The sequence below is a fragment of the Triticum urartu genome, chromosome 6, assembly GCF_003073215.2.
Source record: "Triticum urartu cultivar G1812 chromosome 6, Tu2.1, whole genome shotgun sequence".
Lineage (NCBI taxonomy): Eukaryota > Viridiplantae > Streptophyta > Magnoliopsida > Poales > Poaceae > Triticum > Triticum urartu.
Window position 1 is genome coordinate 465,523,037 of NC_053027.1, and position 16,167 is coordinate 465,539,203.

The window sequence follows — 16,167 nt, forward strand, 5'->3', positions numbered from 1 at the left end:
AATTTATAGAGGTGGAATTAGATTAAAGGGATGCACGTGGGCCCCACAAGCCACCAAGGCGCGCCCTGGTGCCTTGTGGGCTACCCCTTCATCTTCTGGCCCTCTCCCGAAGCTTTCAGGGTCTCTTATGTCCAGAAAAAAATCTCTAAAAAGTTTCATGGCATTTGGACTTCGTTTGGTACTGATATTTTGGAAAACCAAAAATAGGCAAAAAACAACAATTGACACTTGGCACTAAGTTGATAGGTTAGTCCCAAAAAATGATATATATATATAATGACATATAAATGCATATAAAACATTCAAGATTGATACTATAATAGCATGGAACGATAAAAAATTATAGATACGTTGGAGACGTATCAAGTATTATGTTGATATCAATTACTTCATTGTTTCTCAATATTCATACAATGAAAGGATTACACAATAAGACATGCAAGGTAGCATTCAACATCAAAAATTATGTTTTTATCATTTACCTACACTAGTAGAAAACGGAGCTTTAAAACCGGTTCGTATGGGCCTTTAGTGCCGGTTCTGTAACCGACACTAAAGTGTGGGCACTAAAGCCCCCCCCCCTTTAGTACCGGTTCGGCACGAACCGTCACTAAAGGCCCACCACGTGGCGTGAGCTCGCGCCGTGGCATGGGGGACCTTTAGTACCGGTTGGTGTTACCAACCGGTACTAAAGGTTTTTTTTTTGAAAATTTTAGAAATTTTTTTGTTTTTTTTCAATTTTCAATTTCCTGAATTGAATTATTTGATGATTTAGTCTCTAATCACCCCTCTTAACTGCTCAAGTGTGGATCACTCATTCCAAATCGTCTAACTTCCCGGTCGGTCACCCATCCTCTCACTCCCCCAGCCTGAGCACGCTTAACTTTGGAGTTCTATTCCCCCTACTTTCCAAGTCTGCACTTGTTGTTTTCCTGACAAATGTAAGCTGTCAATCCTATTAACCCTCAGCAGTTTAGCTTGAGCATTAGGTCACTCGTTTCACCATTTGAGTTTGAAACTATTATTCTAAAAAAACAGTAATTATTTAGTAACACTAATATTTCTTGAATAAGTTTGACCATAGTTTGACCAGATTTGACCAAAATTCAAAAAATTAAAATAATTATTTAGTAACACTAATATTCTTGAATAATTATGTAGTAACATTAATACTTCTTGAATAAGTAGTTTGACCATAGTTTGACCAAAATTAAAAAAACTGAAATTTGAGCATATCTTTTTTTCCTTTTGGAATTTGAGGATTCTAAAAAATTGCAAACAGGCCGTAGGCTGTCAAAATCGGATGCGGATTTTCGTGCTGAATTTTTTGATATATTATACGTTTTTTCCGACATCATATGCAAAAGTTATAGCCGTTTTACATTTTCGCTACACTTTTTGCAAAACATGTCCAAATTTAAGTTTTCAAATTTTCATAACTAGCAGGTGTAGTAATATAACTACCTCTCGAAGGATTTTATTTTCTAAAGTTTTTATCATTTTCTTTTGATTTTTTCAAAATTGAAATGGCGATACACGGGGGGGTAGAGTTTGAAAATTGCCCTATAGTCCCGGTTTGTGTCTCCAACCAGGACTATAGGTCAGACCCCTTTAGTCCCGGTTCATGGCACGAACCAGTATTAAAGGTTAGCCCTTTAGTACCGGTTTGTGCCACAAACCGGTAGTAAAGGTGATCATGGGGCCCCGGCCTGACGCCAGCCTGCCACCACCCCTTTAGCACCGGTTCGTGGCACGAACCGGTACTAAAGGTTCAACACGAACCGACATTAATGCATAGCCGTTCGAACCGGCACTAATGGTGCCATTAGTACCGGACCAAAATCGAACCGGGACTAATGTGTCTCACATTAGGTCCTTTTTCTACTAGTGCTACTCGAGGACAAGCATGCATTAAGCTTAGGGATATTGATAAGTCTCTAGCGTATCTATAATTTTTTATGTTTCATGCTATTATATTATCAATCTTGTATGCTATATATGCAATTTTACATCATTTTTGGGAACTAACCTAGTGCCTAGCGACAGTTTCTATTTTTGCCTATTTTATTGCTTCGTAGGAAAACAAAACCAAACGAAGTCCAGACATAATGAAACTTTATGGTGATTTTTTCTTGACCAGAAGGAACCCTGGAGGCTCCGGGAGGAGGTTAGAAGATGTACGAGTGGGCCACAAGCTCACACGGTGCACCCCAGGGGGCGCCACCTGAGCTTGTGGACCCCTTGTAACTCCGATTGACCTAATTCCAACTCCATAAATTCCCTAAATTCTGGAAACCACCAGAGCGAGACCCGAAACAATTATTCCGCTGCCGCAAGCCTCTGTTCTTCTATGATCTCATTTGGAGCCCTCCGCCGGTACTCTACCGGAGGGGGAATCGATCATGGAGGGCTTTTACATCAACCTTGTTCCACCTCCGATGATGTGTGAGTACTTTCAACAGGACCTATGGCTCCACAATGATTAGCTAGATGGTCTCTCTTTCTCTCTCTTTCGTTATGATCTTCAATACAATGTTCTCTTCGGAGATCGATATGATGTAATCATTTTATGCAGTGCATTTGTTGGGATCCGATGAATTGTGCGTTTATGATCAGATTATTCATTGAAAGTAACTGAGTTATATTCTGAACTTTATTATGTGTGACTGTTATATCTATGTAATGCTTTCCGATTTATGAGTTATGTTTGGCCAAGTTAATGATTAGGTCTTCACTGGAAGTGGTGCATAGTAGTAGGTTCAATCTTGCGGTGTCCTCACCTAGTGACAGAAGGGGTAGCAAGGCACGTATTTGTATTATTGCTACTAAGGGTAAAACAACCAGGTTCGATCATATTAGTTGATCTTATTTTGTCTACATTATGCCATCATGCTCCAAACATTACTCTGCTTGTTATGAACTTAATAACTTAAGATGCATGCTGTATAGCGGTCAAGGGGTGGAGTAATAGCAGTAGATGCATATGGACGCCGGTCTACTTGTCACAGACATAATGCCTATGTATTGATCATGCCATGAATAACATCACAACTATGTGCTATTCTATCAATTGCCCAACAATAATTTGTTCATCCATCCTATCGTTATGCTTATGAGAGATGTCTCTAGTGAAAACTATGGCCCCTAGGGTCTATTTAAATCATATTACTAAAACCCTAAATACCTTGCTGTAATTTATTTACTTTTATTTTATTTTGCAATTTATATATCTCCTACTATTAGATTTCATCCTTACAATTAACGAGTACAAGGGGATTGACAATCCTGTTACCCGTGTTGGGTGCAAGTATTTGCTCCTGTGTGTTTAGGTACTGCTAAAGGTGATTTGGATAACTCTCCTACTGTTTCGTTAAACCTTGGTTCTTTACCGAGGGAAATTTTTTTCACTACTATATTACTTCACCCTTCCTCTCCAGGGAAATCCCAACGCATTCCATAAGTAGCAATGCGCACATTCATAGTGTCATTGCTTAAAATTATTTTTTCCTATTTTTTTACCAAACAACAAGACACTTGTAATTCAAATCTGTATTACTTGTAATTAATATCTAGAAATCCATTAAATCAATAAAATATAGGGAAAAACTCTGAAATGCATGAAAAAATGGCATCGGGCCTCCAATGTTGTCTACTTTGTGTAAAAGTTGCAAAGATGCCATTTTCAGTCTTTTTTGATAGTTCTTTAAAAGAACAATTTTGGCACAAAGAAAATAAAAAAAGTGGGACCCACCAATTCAGCTTGTACTCAGATGTTGCAGCTTTGTTGAGCACCTTCTGCCAGAGTATCTACATCCGCAACCTGCAAATTAGGGCCCTTAAATGTCCTCGGACGCGACCGCGGACAGTGACCAAGCGTGACTCAAATTTTGCCATTTGCAATCACAAACCTATTATCAAAACATCTAATACATGCAAACACATGTACGTCAATCATTTTGGACATCTAGTTTGTGTTGGGCCAACGTCATTGTTACCAAATAAATTGCTCGTATTTAAGATTTTTACATCCGTATTGGGCCGACGGGTTTTAGATGCTTAGTTCCATCTCATCGCATGAGGAGCTCGTCGACCAGCTTAAATGGTTGGATCGTCCAAAAGCGATAAGCTTCGGTCATCATTGCACCCTTTATCAAGGAGATGAAATGTTACTATTAATCTTCTCTACTTATCACAAGTAGATTAATAGTCATGGTCTATCTTCTTTACAAATGAAACATTGATGTTTGCATGGCTCTTTTGGACTCACAATGTGTCAAACGAGCTATCAAGGTATATGAGCGGGATGAACTTGACACTCGATGACAATCATCAGTTTATAAAATGCAATCTAGTGTCAAGCTACCTCGTTAACACAGGAAGAATTGATCGATCTATGCAACAAGAGAGAAGCTTGCTGTCATCCGCCGTCGCGGCTATTTAAACCGGTCAGCGTCCCTAGGACTAAAAACCAGCTCAGGCGAGCCCGTCTCTGACATGCGCGGGGGAGCAGAAGCATGGGAGGCCAACTCGCAACGCCGTTGTATCTTTCACGGTGTGATGAGAGAGGAAGGAGTTCCAAGTGGCTGCAGGTGGGACTACTATGACATGGAGCGGGGTGCCCGCTCGCGTCCAGTTGCCCTCATATCGTCCCTATATTTAGTCCCAATTTGAGGGGCGCCGGACAGCCCAAGCATTTGAGGCCAATTTAAGGCGGTTGGGTGGTTTGGTTTTTTATAACCGATTACTGACCGGTCCGCTCGCCTGGACGTTTGGGACTGGTTTGAGACGTCCAGTAATGCAATTTACATTTCCATTACTCAAAAAAAAAGCTTGTGCACGCACTAGAATAAGGCAATGGGACAGACCGGTCCATCCGCCCGGATGTTTGAAACGGGTTTAAAATCCCGGTGATGCAATTTACTCCTACACGAAAAAACTCCGCGCACACAAGTGAGGCAACGGAGGGTCCGAGGCAGAAAAGCCATTGGCTGGCACCGCTGCGCTGGCGAAGACAGACGGACCCGTGACGACGGCCTGCAATCACAACGTTCGTTCGCAACCACCCCATCTATCAGAAAATTACATGACATATTTCTTTATATAATAAGTATAAGCACACACAAAATTCAACTCTAATCTATACAGATTAGCACCGTAATAAGCGCGGATTAGAGAAGCCCAAACGCAATAGAGACGCAGTACCGGCAGTTATCCCGTATTAATATCACCCGCACTTTTCCTTCCCTTCGTTTCCGCACCTCGCCTCCTGCCCCTCCTCCTACTCCTCCTACCCCTCGCCGCGTCTCGGAGGAGCGCCGCCGCGGTGCTCGGCGTCCTTAGCTCCGCCTCGGCCCGTGGCTGCCGCGCCCACGCCTCGCGCGGAACCAGCCTCGTGCCCCTCGGCGCCGCGGCGGTTCAGGGCAGTGGCGGGCTCGGATCCGAGCGCGGGGGATCCGGCAGGAGGCCCCGGAGGGGAATGTGGGTCCCGGCTTGAGGCTGTCGCGGGACGGGAGGCCACGGTGAGTGATTTCCGGGCTGTGAATTGCGAATCGGGGACCGGGGCGGGTGCGCTCCTGCGGTGCGGGTGGTTGGATTTGTTTCAGGGGCGGGCGTTCAAAAAATTCGGCTCGTCTTCGCTAGGTGAATTAGTGGGGTTCTTCGATCGTTAGCTGTCATCACCTGGGCGCGCTTGCTCTGCTCTGCTCTGGCCCTTTTGATGTTGGCGATTTCCTGCTTTGGTTTGAGGCTGCGGAGACCACTTCTATCGTGTGGAGCGATGCACGTAGCCGTTGGATCATGTTTAACTGGGAGTGTAGTTGCGACGAGAGGCTAATTCCGCGGTTCCCACGACCAATCGTCTGGATTCCTTCTCGTAGCTGGAGCTGTTTGTGATAATTTTGGTTGTTCCAACAGTTTGATTAAACAGCGCTCGACTGCTGGTGGTTGTAGGCGATAATTCCACGATTTTATGCGCGGGCGCGTGATTTTAGATGTGTTTTGACTTTTGAGTAACCAAGTTCGTGAATACCTGCTTGTCGCGTAATATTCACCATTCTCTGAACGCACTGGGTTGATTTCGTACGGAATCGTTCTGTTTTCGAGAATTCTCTTGGTATATGTTGTGGCTGAACCATAGAGCTGAGTTTAAAATGGTAGAAGATTTCGTGTCATGTTTGATGTGTTTCCAAATTCTAACTGCTCCATAGTTTTGACCAGTTTTTCTGGGTGGGAAATATATTTGACCACCTGAGCTTGCTATTTTTGCGCTTGTTCCTGTTGTGAGTTTCTGCTCCACTAGTACGTGGTGGGAACTAATGACTATACCATGTGAATTCGCGGGCGACAACTCTAGATGCTTAATTTGACATCTTTAAATGAACAGATTCAGAAGTGTTTTCCTTATGAATTTGACCTGTGTGATTTGGTCTTAACTTTTTCATGGTTGTTTTATGATTGAGATGGCACTTAACTGTTGGATTCCTGGGTTCAACAGCAGGGTTTGACTTATTTGCACCCTACTACATGTGGTGTGTGTGAACAACCCAGTGAGATCGTGCCTTAAGGCATATAGAATGATCTGGAAAAGTAGCACACAATGACACAATTGACACGCACATGTTTAAATTTCTGCATGTAGCCTCCACTTTTCGATGTAATATTCCTTTTGCATGAGTTCGCTGGAGAAGAACCTTTAAATCCCGTCCACTTTGCTTTAGTTAGGCAGCTATTATTTAGTAATGTGAAGTATACACACAGTGTTCTAGTAGGATAAGTAGTCATATCTTTTTGTGTATACAGGTCGAGTGGAGGCGCATTTTATTGAGCTGGGGTATAAAGCATGGGTGCCGTCAGCCAGTAATCTCAGCATTTGTGGGCCAAGGGGTTGATGTCTTCAGGATAATGGCAGGGAAGGAGGAAGCTGCTCTGAAACCTGTATCATGTGGGGCAAGGTTACGTAGGAGTCGTGATGCATCAATAAGAGAGGAAGTGTCCATGAGGGACCCTTTCTTGAAGCACAGAGTGAAGAAGTTTGATCTATCTAGCCTAGATTGGATTGATCAGATTCCAGAATGCCCCGTGTTTTCTCCATCGGTGGAGGAGTTCGAGGATCCATTTGTTTATCTCAGTAAAATTGCCCCTGTTGCTGCAAAATATGGTATAAGTTCTTCTCTATGTTGCTCTGCGATTATTTTCTTCTCTTAAGGCAAGGGCATGACAAATATTATACAGACAGAGAATTAATGATTGCCAAATGTCATCTCATGAAATTTAATAAAGATTAATTTGCGCGGGGGTGCTAACAGTCCCTGCTACTTCAAAGTCGTATTAAGTGGCAAATATTCAAGTTTAGGGACCCACCAATATGGTTTTAAACTTTTAGACCTAAGTGATGCCATTGCACAAGTTTCGGAGCTTATGGTTTTTCTCTAATATAAAACTAAGCAATTGAAGTGGCTCTTTTGGGGTATTCTCTTTACATTTTTTTTGGGGTTTTCCCCCCTAGAAAAGAAAAGTTTACAGACTTCCATGCAGATTAAAGGTGGAGATTAGAAGATACCACTCCAATCAAAAAATATTAGATTGTTCTGATCTCTTGTTTGATGCATTGGGAGAATAGGGATTTTAATTAGTTTATTTGCGAGTTTTGTGTGCTTGCATGAAAGAGTTGACCATACACAAAACAAGTTTTTAGACCTAAGTGATTTCACTTCACTGCACAAGTTTAGGAGCTTCTAGTGCAATTTTCTCTAGTACAAAAACAAATCCATTGAAATGGCTCTTTTGGCGTATTCTCTTCACCTTTTTTTGTTCTTTAATATTACATCCAAATCACGCTGCACCTCCAATTTAGCTTGTGTATGTTCATGATGACTGTAAATGTGAAATATATCATGATTATTTCTTAGTTTTGTGCTCTTGCATGAAATAGTTGACCACACACAAAAACAAGCATTGCCATAGCAAACCTTTTGGAACTAGTGAATGTCTTGAACCAAATCGTCTGTCATTTGTGCTTTTTCTTCAAATCGCTGAGAATATGTGTGCTTTGCCAGGTATATGCAAGATTGTTTCACCTATATGTGCTTCTGTACCTGTTGGCACTGTACTTATGAAGGAACAAGGTGGGCTGAAGTTTACTACCAGAGTGCAGCCTCTTCGTCTTGCTGAATGGTCCACGGATGACAAGTTTGCTTTCTTCATGAGCGGAAGGTCTGTTAATCTATTGACCTGCCCCAGAGCTGTGTTTGTCATGTACACTGCATAATTTATGAGTCTGTGTCAACAGAAAGTACACATTTCGAGATTTTGAGAAGATAGCAAATAAAGGATTTGTTCGAAGATACTCTAGTGCTGCCTGTCTTCCAGCAAGGTATATGGAGGAAGAATTTTGGCATGAAATAGCATTTGGCAAGATGGAATCCGTTGAGTATGCATGCGATATTGATGGTAGTGCATTCTCTTCTTCTCCTAATGACCAACTTGGGAGAAGCAAATGGAACTTGAAGGTACTTCTTTTATCTACCATATTTAGAAATATTTATGTGCTAACCTCACTTGGTAACACTTTATTTCGCATTTCTTTATTTTGTGAAGTTACGCAACGGCAACAGTATATGATTGCTTTGCATTTCCTTTTGCTGTATGAGTTGAGTGTAGCCTGGGGTTAGATAGTCGTCACACTTGCAATTATATGTTTTCTCAAGTTTACTTATCCTGATACATTAATATTTCAATCATTAAATGATCTTATCTGTTGCATGTGCTACATTTATTTATGGTATTAAAATATCTTGTGCTTTGATCCAGAAACTTTCTCGGTTGTCCAAATCAATCCTGCGCCTTCTCAGAACAGCAATTCCAGTGAGTATGCTGAATTGATGAATTCACATCCTTTGTTGTCGAGTACTAACTGTTTATTTTCGTCGATTTCCAGGGAGTAACTGACCCAATGCTGTATATCGGAATGCTCTTTAGTATGTTTGCCTGGCACGTGGAAGACCATTACTTGTACAGGTGCATGATTAGTAGTTTTGTCATGTTTCCACTTCCTACACTTTCCAGCATGGTGCAGACTGAACCTTCTGTTTATTCTAATCTGATTTAACACTTTGCAGCATTAACTATCATCACTGTGGTGCTTCAAAAACATGGTATGGGATCCCAGGAAAAGCTGCTCCAGATTTTGAGAAAGTGGTACGTGAGCATGTATATGATCATGAAATTTTATCAGGTGAAGGGGAAACTGCAGCATTTGATATCCTTTTGGGGAAGACAACAATGTTCCCTCCAAATATTCTGCTGCATCATCACGTTCCAGTTTATAGAGCTATACAGAAACCGGGAGAGTTTGTGATCACGTTTCCTCGAGCATATCATTCAGGTTTCAGCCATGGTGAGATTTTCTTGCAACTTTGTGCTGTAAGTAATCTTCCAGCATCCTCTAACATCTATCTCATTGGATAATTTATGAACACTGGGAAATGTTTGCAACCAATGTCAGGTTTTAACTGTGGCGAGGCAGTGAATTTCGCTGTTGGTGAATGGTTTCCTCTTGGAGCAATTGCTAGTCAACGTTATGCACTTCTAAAGAGGATACCATTACTGCCTTATGAGGAACTTCTTTGTAAAGAGGCAGCACTTATTGATCATGAATTTTCTACATCTAGTTATAAAGATTTGACAACATCAACTGGAGATACGCACATTCAGCATTGTATGAAAGTCCCTTTTGTGCAGTTGATGCGGCTCCAGCATTGTGTCCGTTGGTCACTTATGAAAATGGGTGCTCGCACGCACTATAAAGCAGATATTGATGCCACAGTTCTCTGTAGCATATGTAAACGTGACTGCTATGTAGCTCATGTTATGTGTAACTGCAGAGTTGATGCAATTTGCCTTTGTCATGGTAAGAACTTTTTTACATTAAGTGCAGATATCAACCTTTCTTGAGGCATCCTTTTTACTTGTTTACCTGTTTTTTGAAGAGGAAGAGATTAGGAAGTGCCCTTGCAGCCATGATCGTGCTGTATTTGTGAGAAAAGACATTATTGAGTTGGAGACACTGTCAAAAAAGTTCGAAGAGGAAAATGGAATAGTCGATGCTGTCAGAAAGCAAATGTCTCGTGGCTCTAGCTCACATTCTTATTTCAACCGCATTAATCACAATGCTGAATACTTCCCATACTGCAAGATTCACATACATGCACCACCTGAAGTTCATAGCATTTCAGAGACACGTGTTTTTGGATATGATCTGAACAAGCCATATCCTGATGCATCAACAATAACATTTTGTTTCGGACCCCATGAGTATTCTACACAAAGTGATGTAAGGCTCAGTCCTGTATTTCTTTATGTTGCTGTACTGTATTGCGGCAACTAAAATATGTTCATATTACTTTATATTTGTAGGAGTGCACAAGTACTAACAGAAGGATCTTCTCTAGCTCTTGTCCTGAGAATGGATTTACTCCTCAAACTACGATCATTAATGCATACCCTTCGTCTGCACCTGATCAAACATGCTCTTCTGAAAAATTGGCTGCAGAAGACGCTGATGATTCTGATTGTGAGATATTTAGGGTGAAGAGAAGGTCTGGCATAACTCCTGAGAGGAGGCATACAGAAGATTCAACCATAACAACTTTCACTGGGAATCAGGTACAGATATTTTTGTGACGCCACTCATGTATATTTCTTCCCTCTGCATTTATATTTATATGTTGATTATGTCACTAGTATGTTTGCACTATAACTAAAGTAACACTAGAAACTAATGGTGACTTGGTGAGAGGTTAATCTCAGAGGATTTGTCAGTGTCTAAAATGTGTAGAGTAGTGTTATTTTGGACTTAATTTGCAGTGTACATGGAGCCCTTTTGCTGTCTATATCTTATTCAGTTGCGATAGCCTTGCTGGAATCCTCAGTTCATCACTGTTCTATATATGTTTGATTATTCTTATATAATTAACATTTTACACCAACTGTTTATTCTATTTCACCTTCACAGGATAGTAAGGTGCTGTACGAATTGGGCAATCAAAACTATGACCTTATTTCCATAAATGGGCCTAAGTACTTAGCTTCAATCCAGCATGTACTAAAATGTTTACTGAACCTCAAAGAGTAAATTATGATTTGCATTCCACAACTTATAATCATTGCATAAATCTGAAGGGACATGATAATAAGGGTATTTGTTCTTGATTTGTAACTAGATCTAGTTAGTGAACGGCAAGTTCATTTCATGGATTGATTGCACATTTTTTACCCAGAATATCCAATATTTACCTTCACATTGACTGCTTTATCTCTACTAAGGGCATCTCCCTGTTACGAACTCCAGGTATTAAAACGGTTGAAGAAAATCCATGCAGATGACAGACAACAACAGAAGTTAGTGGAAGTATCCTGTGGCACAATTGATCCTGTCCATACCCATCATTCTAGACATTGTCTTGACTTTATTTCTGGAAATGGAGATGACTCAGTACATCCAACCAAATTGAAGATGTTACATCAACTACATGCAAATATCATGGAGGATGAATTTGCTTCCAGCCAAAAACATAATGGCTGCAACTACCTATCTCCATCTGTAGAGCTTGGGCCAAAGCGCTTGAAAATTCTTGGCCCATCATTTCCCAGAGGGAATCATGAGCTGGAAATCTCTTGTAGATCCCAGGAGGACAGTGACTTGGCTAGTCACCATGCTCGATGAAGTATAACAAGGCAACTGGTGCTAACACCACATATGTTAACAAACATCAGTCTTAATTTCTGGAAGCTGACAACTCCTTCGAGCCAAGGTTTCCAGTTTGTTGGTAGGCCAGTCGGTGATGGATGGTTCAGAAGCAATTCTTTCCGCAGGCCTCCAATAGAGGCACTGTCGTGGCTGGATTCTTGATTGCATTTGCCAGGTTACCTTTGTGGTAGGGGACCTGAAAAGAGTAGGCAGGCAGTTTCTGATGTTCTTTAGTTGTACATCTTCACTTATCTCCTTTTTTCTAGGCTTTCCACTGTAAAGAGGTTAGTCTATAACTTTTACAGTTTCTTTCATTCTTTTTCCACAGACACACATGTACCTAGAATGGTTAAATAGATGCAAATATGAAACTACTGTATATCTCCTGACAAGCCATTCTACTTTCTACTTGTCTTCACACTTTGTGTAATCTCTCGTCATCAAGGCCATCAAACTTCTTATTCTTATGTCATTATTGTTCCCAATATTTTTTGTCTCCAGTGTGTTTATAACATGAAAAGCAATGAATTGATTGATGCTGACAGGAAATTAATATCAAAGAGGTGCATTTGTTTCCAGATGTGTTAATAACTTGATGCTGACTAGAAATCACTAGCATAACTACTTGTTATGTTTCATATGCAACAAAGTAGATTCTTTGTGATAATGTATATCGAAGCCCAAATGCTCGAATCAATCGTGTTTTATTGAAAGTGGGTGTAACAGAAGGAATAAAGATGAACAATTCAGTCACAAATGATAGTTGTTAGATCCCCATCTACTAAATTCTGGCATATAAGATTTACTTTCTCCTTTAACTGCGTGGAAATACAACATTTGCTTAGCCAATGATAGTTGGTTTTGAAGTAGTGGTTGGTTAGCCAAGTAGGTAATTTGACTAATTGTCTGGTGAGTGGCTTCTATTTGTGGAAGTAAAGTTATCTTTGCAAATTCCTAGCAAGACTCCAGGTAGTCCAGGACTCCAGGGAGAGTGGCGTGCTGTTTCTTGTCTTTATGCTTTGACAAAGTATGCAAATTAGGTATCATCCGGTTTACATATGGTATAGTAAATTATGCTGTGACGGTGGGACACACAAAATAGCCCAGTGCACTGGTTACATACTTTCACTCACCCTGCCGCCATCATTTCGCTCCACCTGTTGAGTTTCTGAAAACACAGTGAAAGCCTAGAAGAACCATTAGCAGGACAGTTTGGCATGGTTTTTCACGGCTATTATGGCTTTGCATTGGCAAAGAGTCCATTCCTCCATGGAAAGTTGATGATGGGTTCCAGATGAAAGATTTGCGATCTTTTTCTAACCTTTTCAATTCTCTTTTCATTCTTTTGTGTATGTTCTCAAAGAAAAAATACATGCCATCAAATCATAGCATGTCTTTAAAGACAAGTTAAAAAGAAGGATTCTCTTTGCTGCCACTCTTTGGTGTCCATGATGATTAACTAGCGAGTGCTGGGTGCTGACTGAAGCTTTGTCAATACCCAATACTGCACTTGTGCCCACCTCTTCTGTTTTCAATTCGGCTACCAAGTCAGTCATCCCAATGATGAAGATCCAGTTTCCTAACTTGCAAGTGCTCAGCCTTGAGGCGAAGGTACGCTTCATATTAAATGTTAGTGCGCATAAACTATAAAGTTCCTTTAGATTCATGTCGTCCCTTATCAGTGAGTCTTATTCAAAGATAAATATTCTGCGTCCTAATGAGGAAAAGACCATTGGTTCCAACCTCCAACTTGTTATGTCGCCTAATTCAAGAAAATAATCTTCTGGTAGGAATCCATCTATTGCCTTGATGTCTGCCCATCAGACACTCCTGAAAGACATTCTCATCTGCCCAATTAGGTTGAAAATTCGATCATATGATCCCCGCCATACAGTTGATAGTTGATACTATGGTCGTAGTCTAAGGTCCTTTAGGAAAGAGTACTGCCTGTTATCTCGTCATGCATGTTCTTATTTTTCAACATGCTAATAAGTAATGTCTCATGCTACGCATGCTGACATGGTTCTGTGTCCGGCGTTAGCTTGCATGTGGTGTCTGAAAGCCGGAGTAGAGTGAGCCTGTTGAGTCAAATCTTGGCTTCCCACAGTTTCCCCTTGCATGCACATCAAGCTCAGTTTATGTTCATGCCAGAAATTGCTGGAGTGCCTCCATGGGGACACCAGCTGCTTCGTCCCGATCTATCTAGTCCTGTGTAGTCTCGCCATAGGGTCCGTGGCCATACCATGCAATGCAGACAATGGTCACTGGTTTTTTGTACCATGGTGAGTAAATTGTTGTTGGATGGCTCTCTGCCTCTGCCTTGCCACGAATGGCTCTCAAAATCCTCAACAGGATGTGACCACACTCTGTGCGGGGACAAAGCATTAAAGGCCACAGAGTTCAAGGTCTCCATGTCTAATGCCATGACCTAACATGCTCACTGCTCTTGCATTTCAAGCAGTAGCGACATACTAGTGGAATCAGGCTATCAGCCGATAGCGTGTTAAGTATGAAATCTAGGAGACGGGACATCATTGTTTACGAGGCTGTGACTTGTGAGCAGGAAGCAGGGTAACTCTTCTTGGTCAAGTATGCTAAGCCTGAAAGTTTTGAGGATCCAGTATAGATATCGCCGAACTAATCTTTAAATAGTGCACTTCACATGGTCCGATCTAGGCTTTGCAAAGTCAAGTGAGACCAAAACCTTGTGTTATGCCCTCGGTTAGCCCGTTTTATCTATTTCAACATGCTATTCCATAGAAAATTTTCAATCAAGTCAAATGTCATAGAAACTTTCTTTCATTGGAATTCTGAAATTATGCCATATCCCCCCCCCCCCCCAGTAAGCCTTTTGAAATCTCGCCAACCAAAGAGGCCCCTGGTTTACCGCATGTAGCCCTGCTGTGGCTCCCAATTGGCCTGTCAGTCATACACATATATATATAAACAATGATGATATTCTTCTCCTGTGTTAGCTCATATTCTGAATGCAGTGACTGCCTAGTCATCCATATTCTCCTCAAACAAAACCTCCATCGGTCCAAGTATAAACAGGGGCTTGTTAGCATAATCATCACACAATCACATTCCTTGTCGGCATCGTGCTAGTAATTTATTCCGCCTGCTAGATCAAATCAGGTTTGTTCCGTAGTGGCTTCCATTGTCAGTTTTTATCAATTGCTGAATTCAGTGACATGTACCACCCTTTGACTCACCGGTCATTTCCCCATGTCCACATCATTAATTTAGAAATCATCCTTGTCTGTACACGGAATCTGGCGTCCCGATTATCAAATCCTCAACACTGGCGTAGATGCCCTGGGTATGCGTGCGCGCCACAGTGAGCAGGGGGTAACAACATGTACTGTACTGAAGTACTGTACTGGTAGTGGTATACTGCTGTACGTAGATGCCCTAGTCTACTGCTGTACGCCAGTACTGTACTGTACTGAAGTACTGGTAGTGGTATACTAACAGGGATGAATAGATAGGGTTTCCTTCTGAAAAGAAAAGAAAGAAAGAAGGACCGGATGGGTAATATGGTGGTCAATCCGTGGGCAAGGTGCAATTGTGGCTGTCGGTAGTTGGACCAGGCCACGGAAACGGCGGGTGGGGCCAGCCGGCCACGAGCCATGCATGCACAGTGCACAGTGCACAGTGCATGGCTAGTGGTGTGGTGGGTGTTCGCAATCTAAGCTGTACTGTTGTATGCAGGTCACCCGCTCCTTGGGCATTATGTGTGCATCCACTTAACACATTTGCAACTGCGCCCGAGGGCTGGGTTGGTCTCCGTCCTGTCCCCATCCATGCACATGGCGTGATGTTGGGGATTGTTCCCGTGGATCTCTCTTTCTCTCTTCTGCTCCGGTGTGCGACCAAGAGCGCGACTGCTCACGCCTCAGCGAGGCAATGTAGCGCAAATAATGCGTGCAGAAACGTGTCTGTCTCCATGCAATACAGACCTTTCTTTCTTTGAGCGTTTCACGCGCAAGCAGGCAGCTAGTAGCTACTAGTACTCCCTCCATCCGAAAATACTTGTCATCAAAATGAATAAAAGGGGATGTATCTAGACGTATATTAGTTCTAGATACATCTTTTTTTATCTATTTTAATGACAAGTATTTTCGGACGAAGGAAGTAGTTAGCTTGCCGGTGAGCTGCTTTCGCTGTCCGGGCAGTTTAGCGCCCGGAAACAGATGGGCATGTTGGTTCCGGGCGATATGGCCGCGAGGCCAGATCAAATGGATCCACGAAAGCAACAATTCCCCTGTAGGCTCTCAAGATCAGAGGACCCATGCGTGCATGCTTGTTCCTCTCCGTGCATGCACAACAAGCGCATGCGACGAACAGCGTCACAGCGTCCGTGACAGCGACGAATGGACGAATAAATACGCACCGCCTTATTACTTCCGGTGTCTGGC

At 41.9% G+C, this 16,167-nt stretch overlaps 1 protein-coding gene across 1 annotated transcript; it reads left to right on the plus strand.

The window, feature by feature from the left end:
- Window positions 1–5,196: 5,196 nt before the first annotated feature.
- On the plus strand, window positions 5,197–12,213 carry LOC125514251 (lysine-specific demethylase JMJ706-like). Its single transcript, XM_048679546.1, has 11 exons — window positions 5,197–5,519; window positions 6,799–7,156; window positions 8,055–8,211; window positions 8,288–8,507; window positions 8,809–8,862; window positions 8,936–9,015; window positions 9,117–9,394; window positions 9,503–9,907; window positions 9,987–10,330; window positions 10,414–10,662; window positions 11,348–12,213. Exons 2-11 carry the CDS (start codon window positions 6,901–6,903, stop codon window positions 11,720–11,722), a joined length of 2,418 nt encoding a protein of 805 aa, XP_048535503.1. The 5' UTR covers window positions 5,197–5,519; window positions 6,799–6,900; the 3' UTR covers window positions 11,723–12,213.
- The last annotated feature ends 3,954 nt before the right edge of the window (window positions 12,214–16,167 follow it).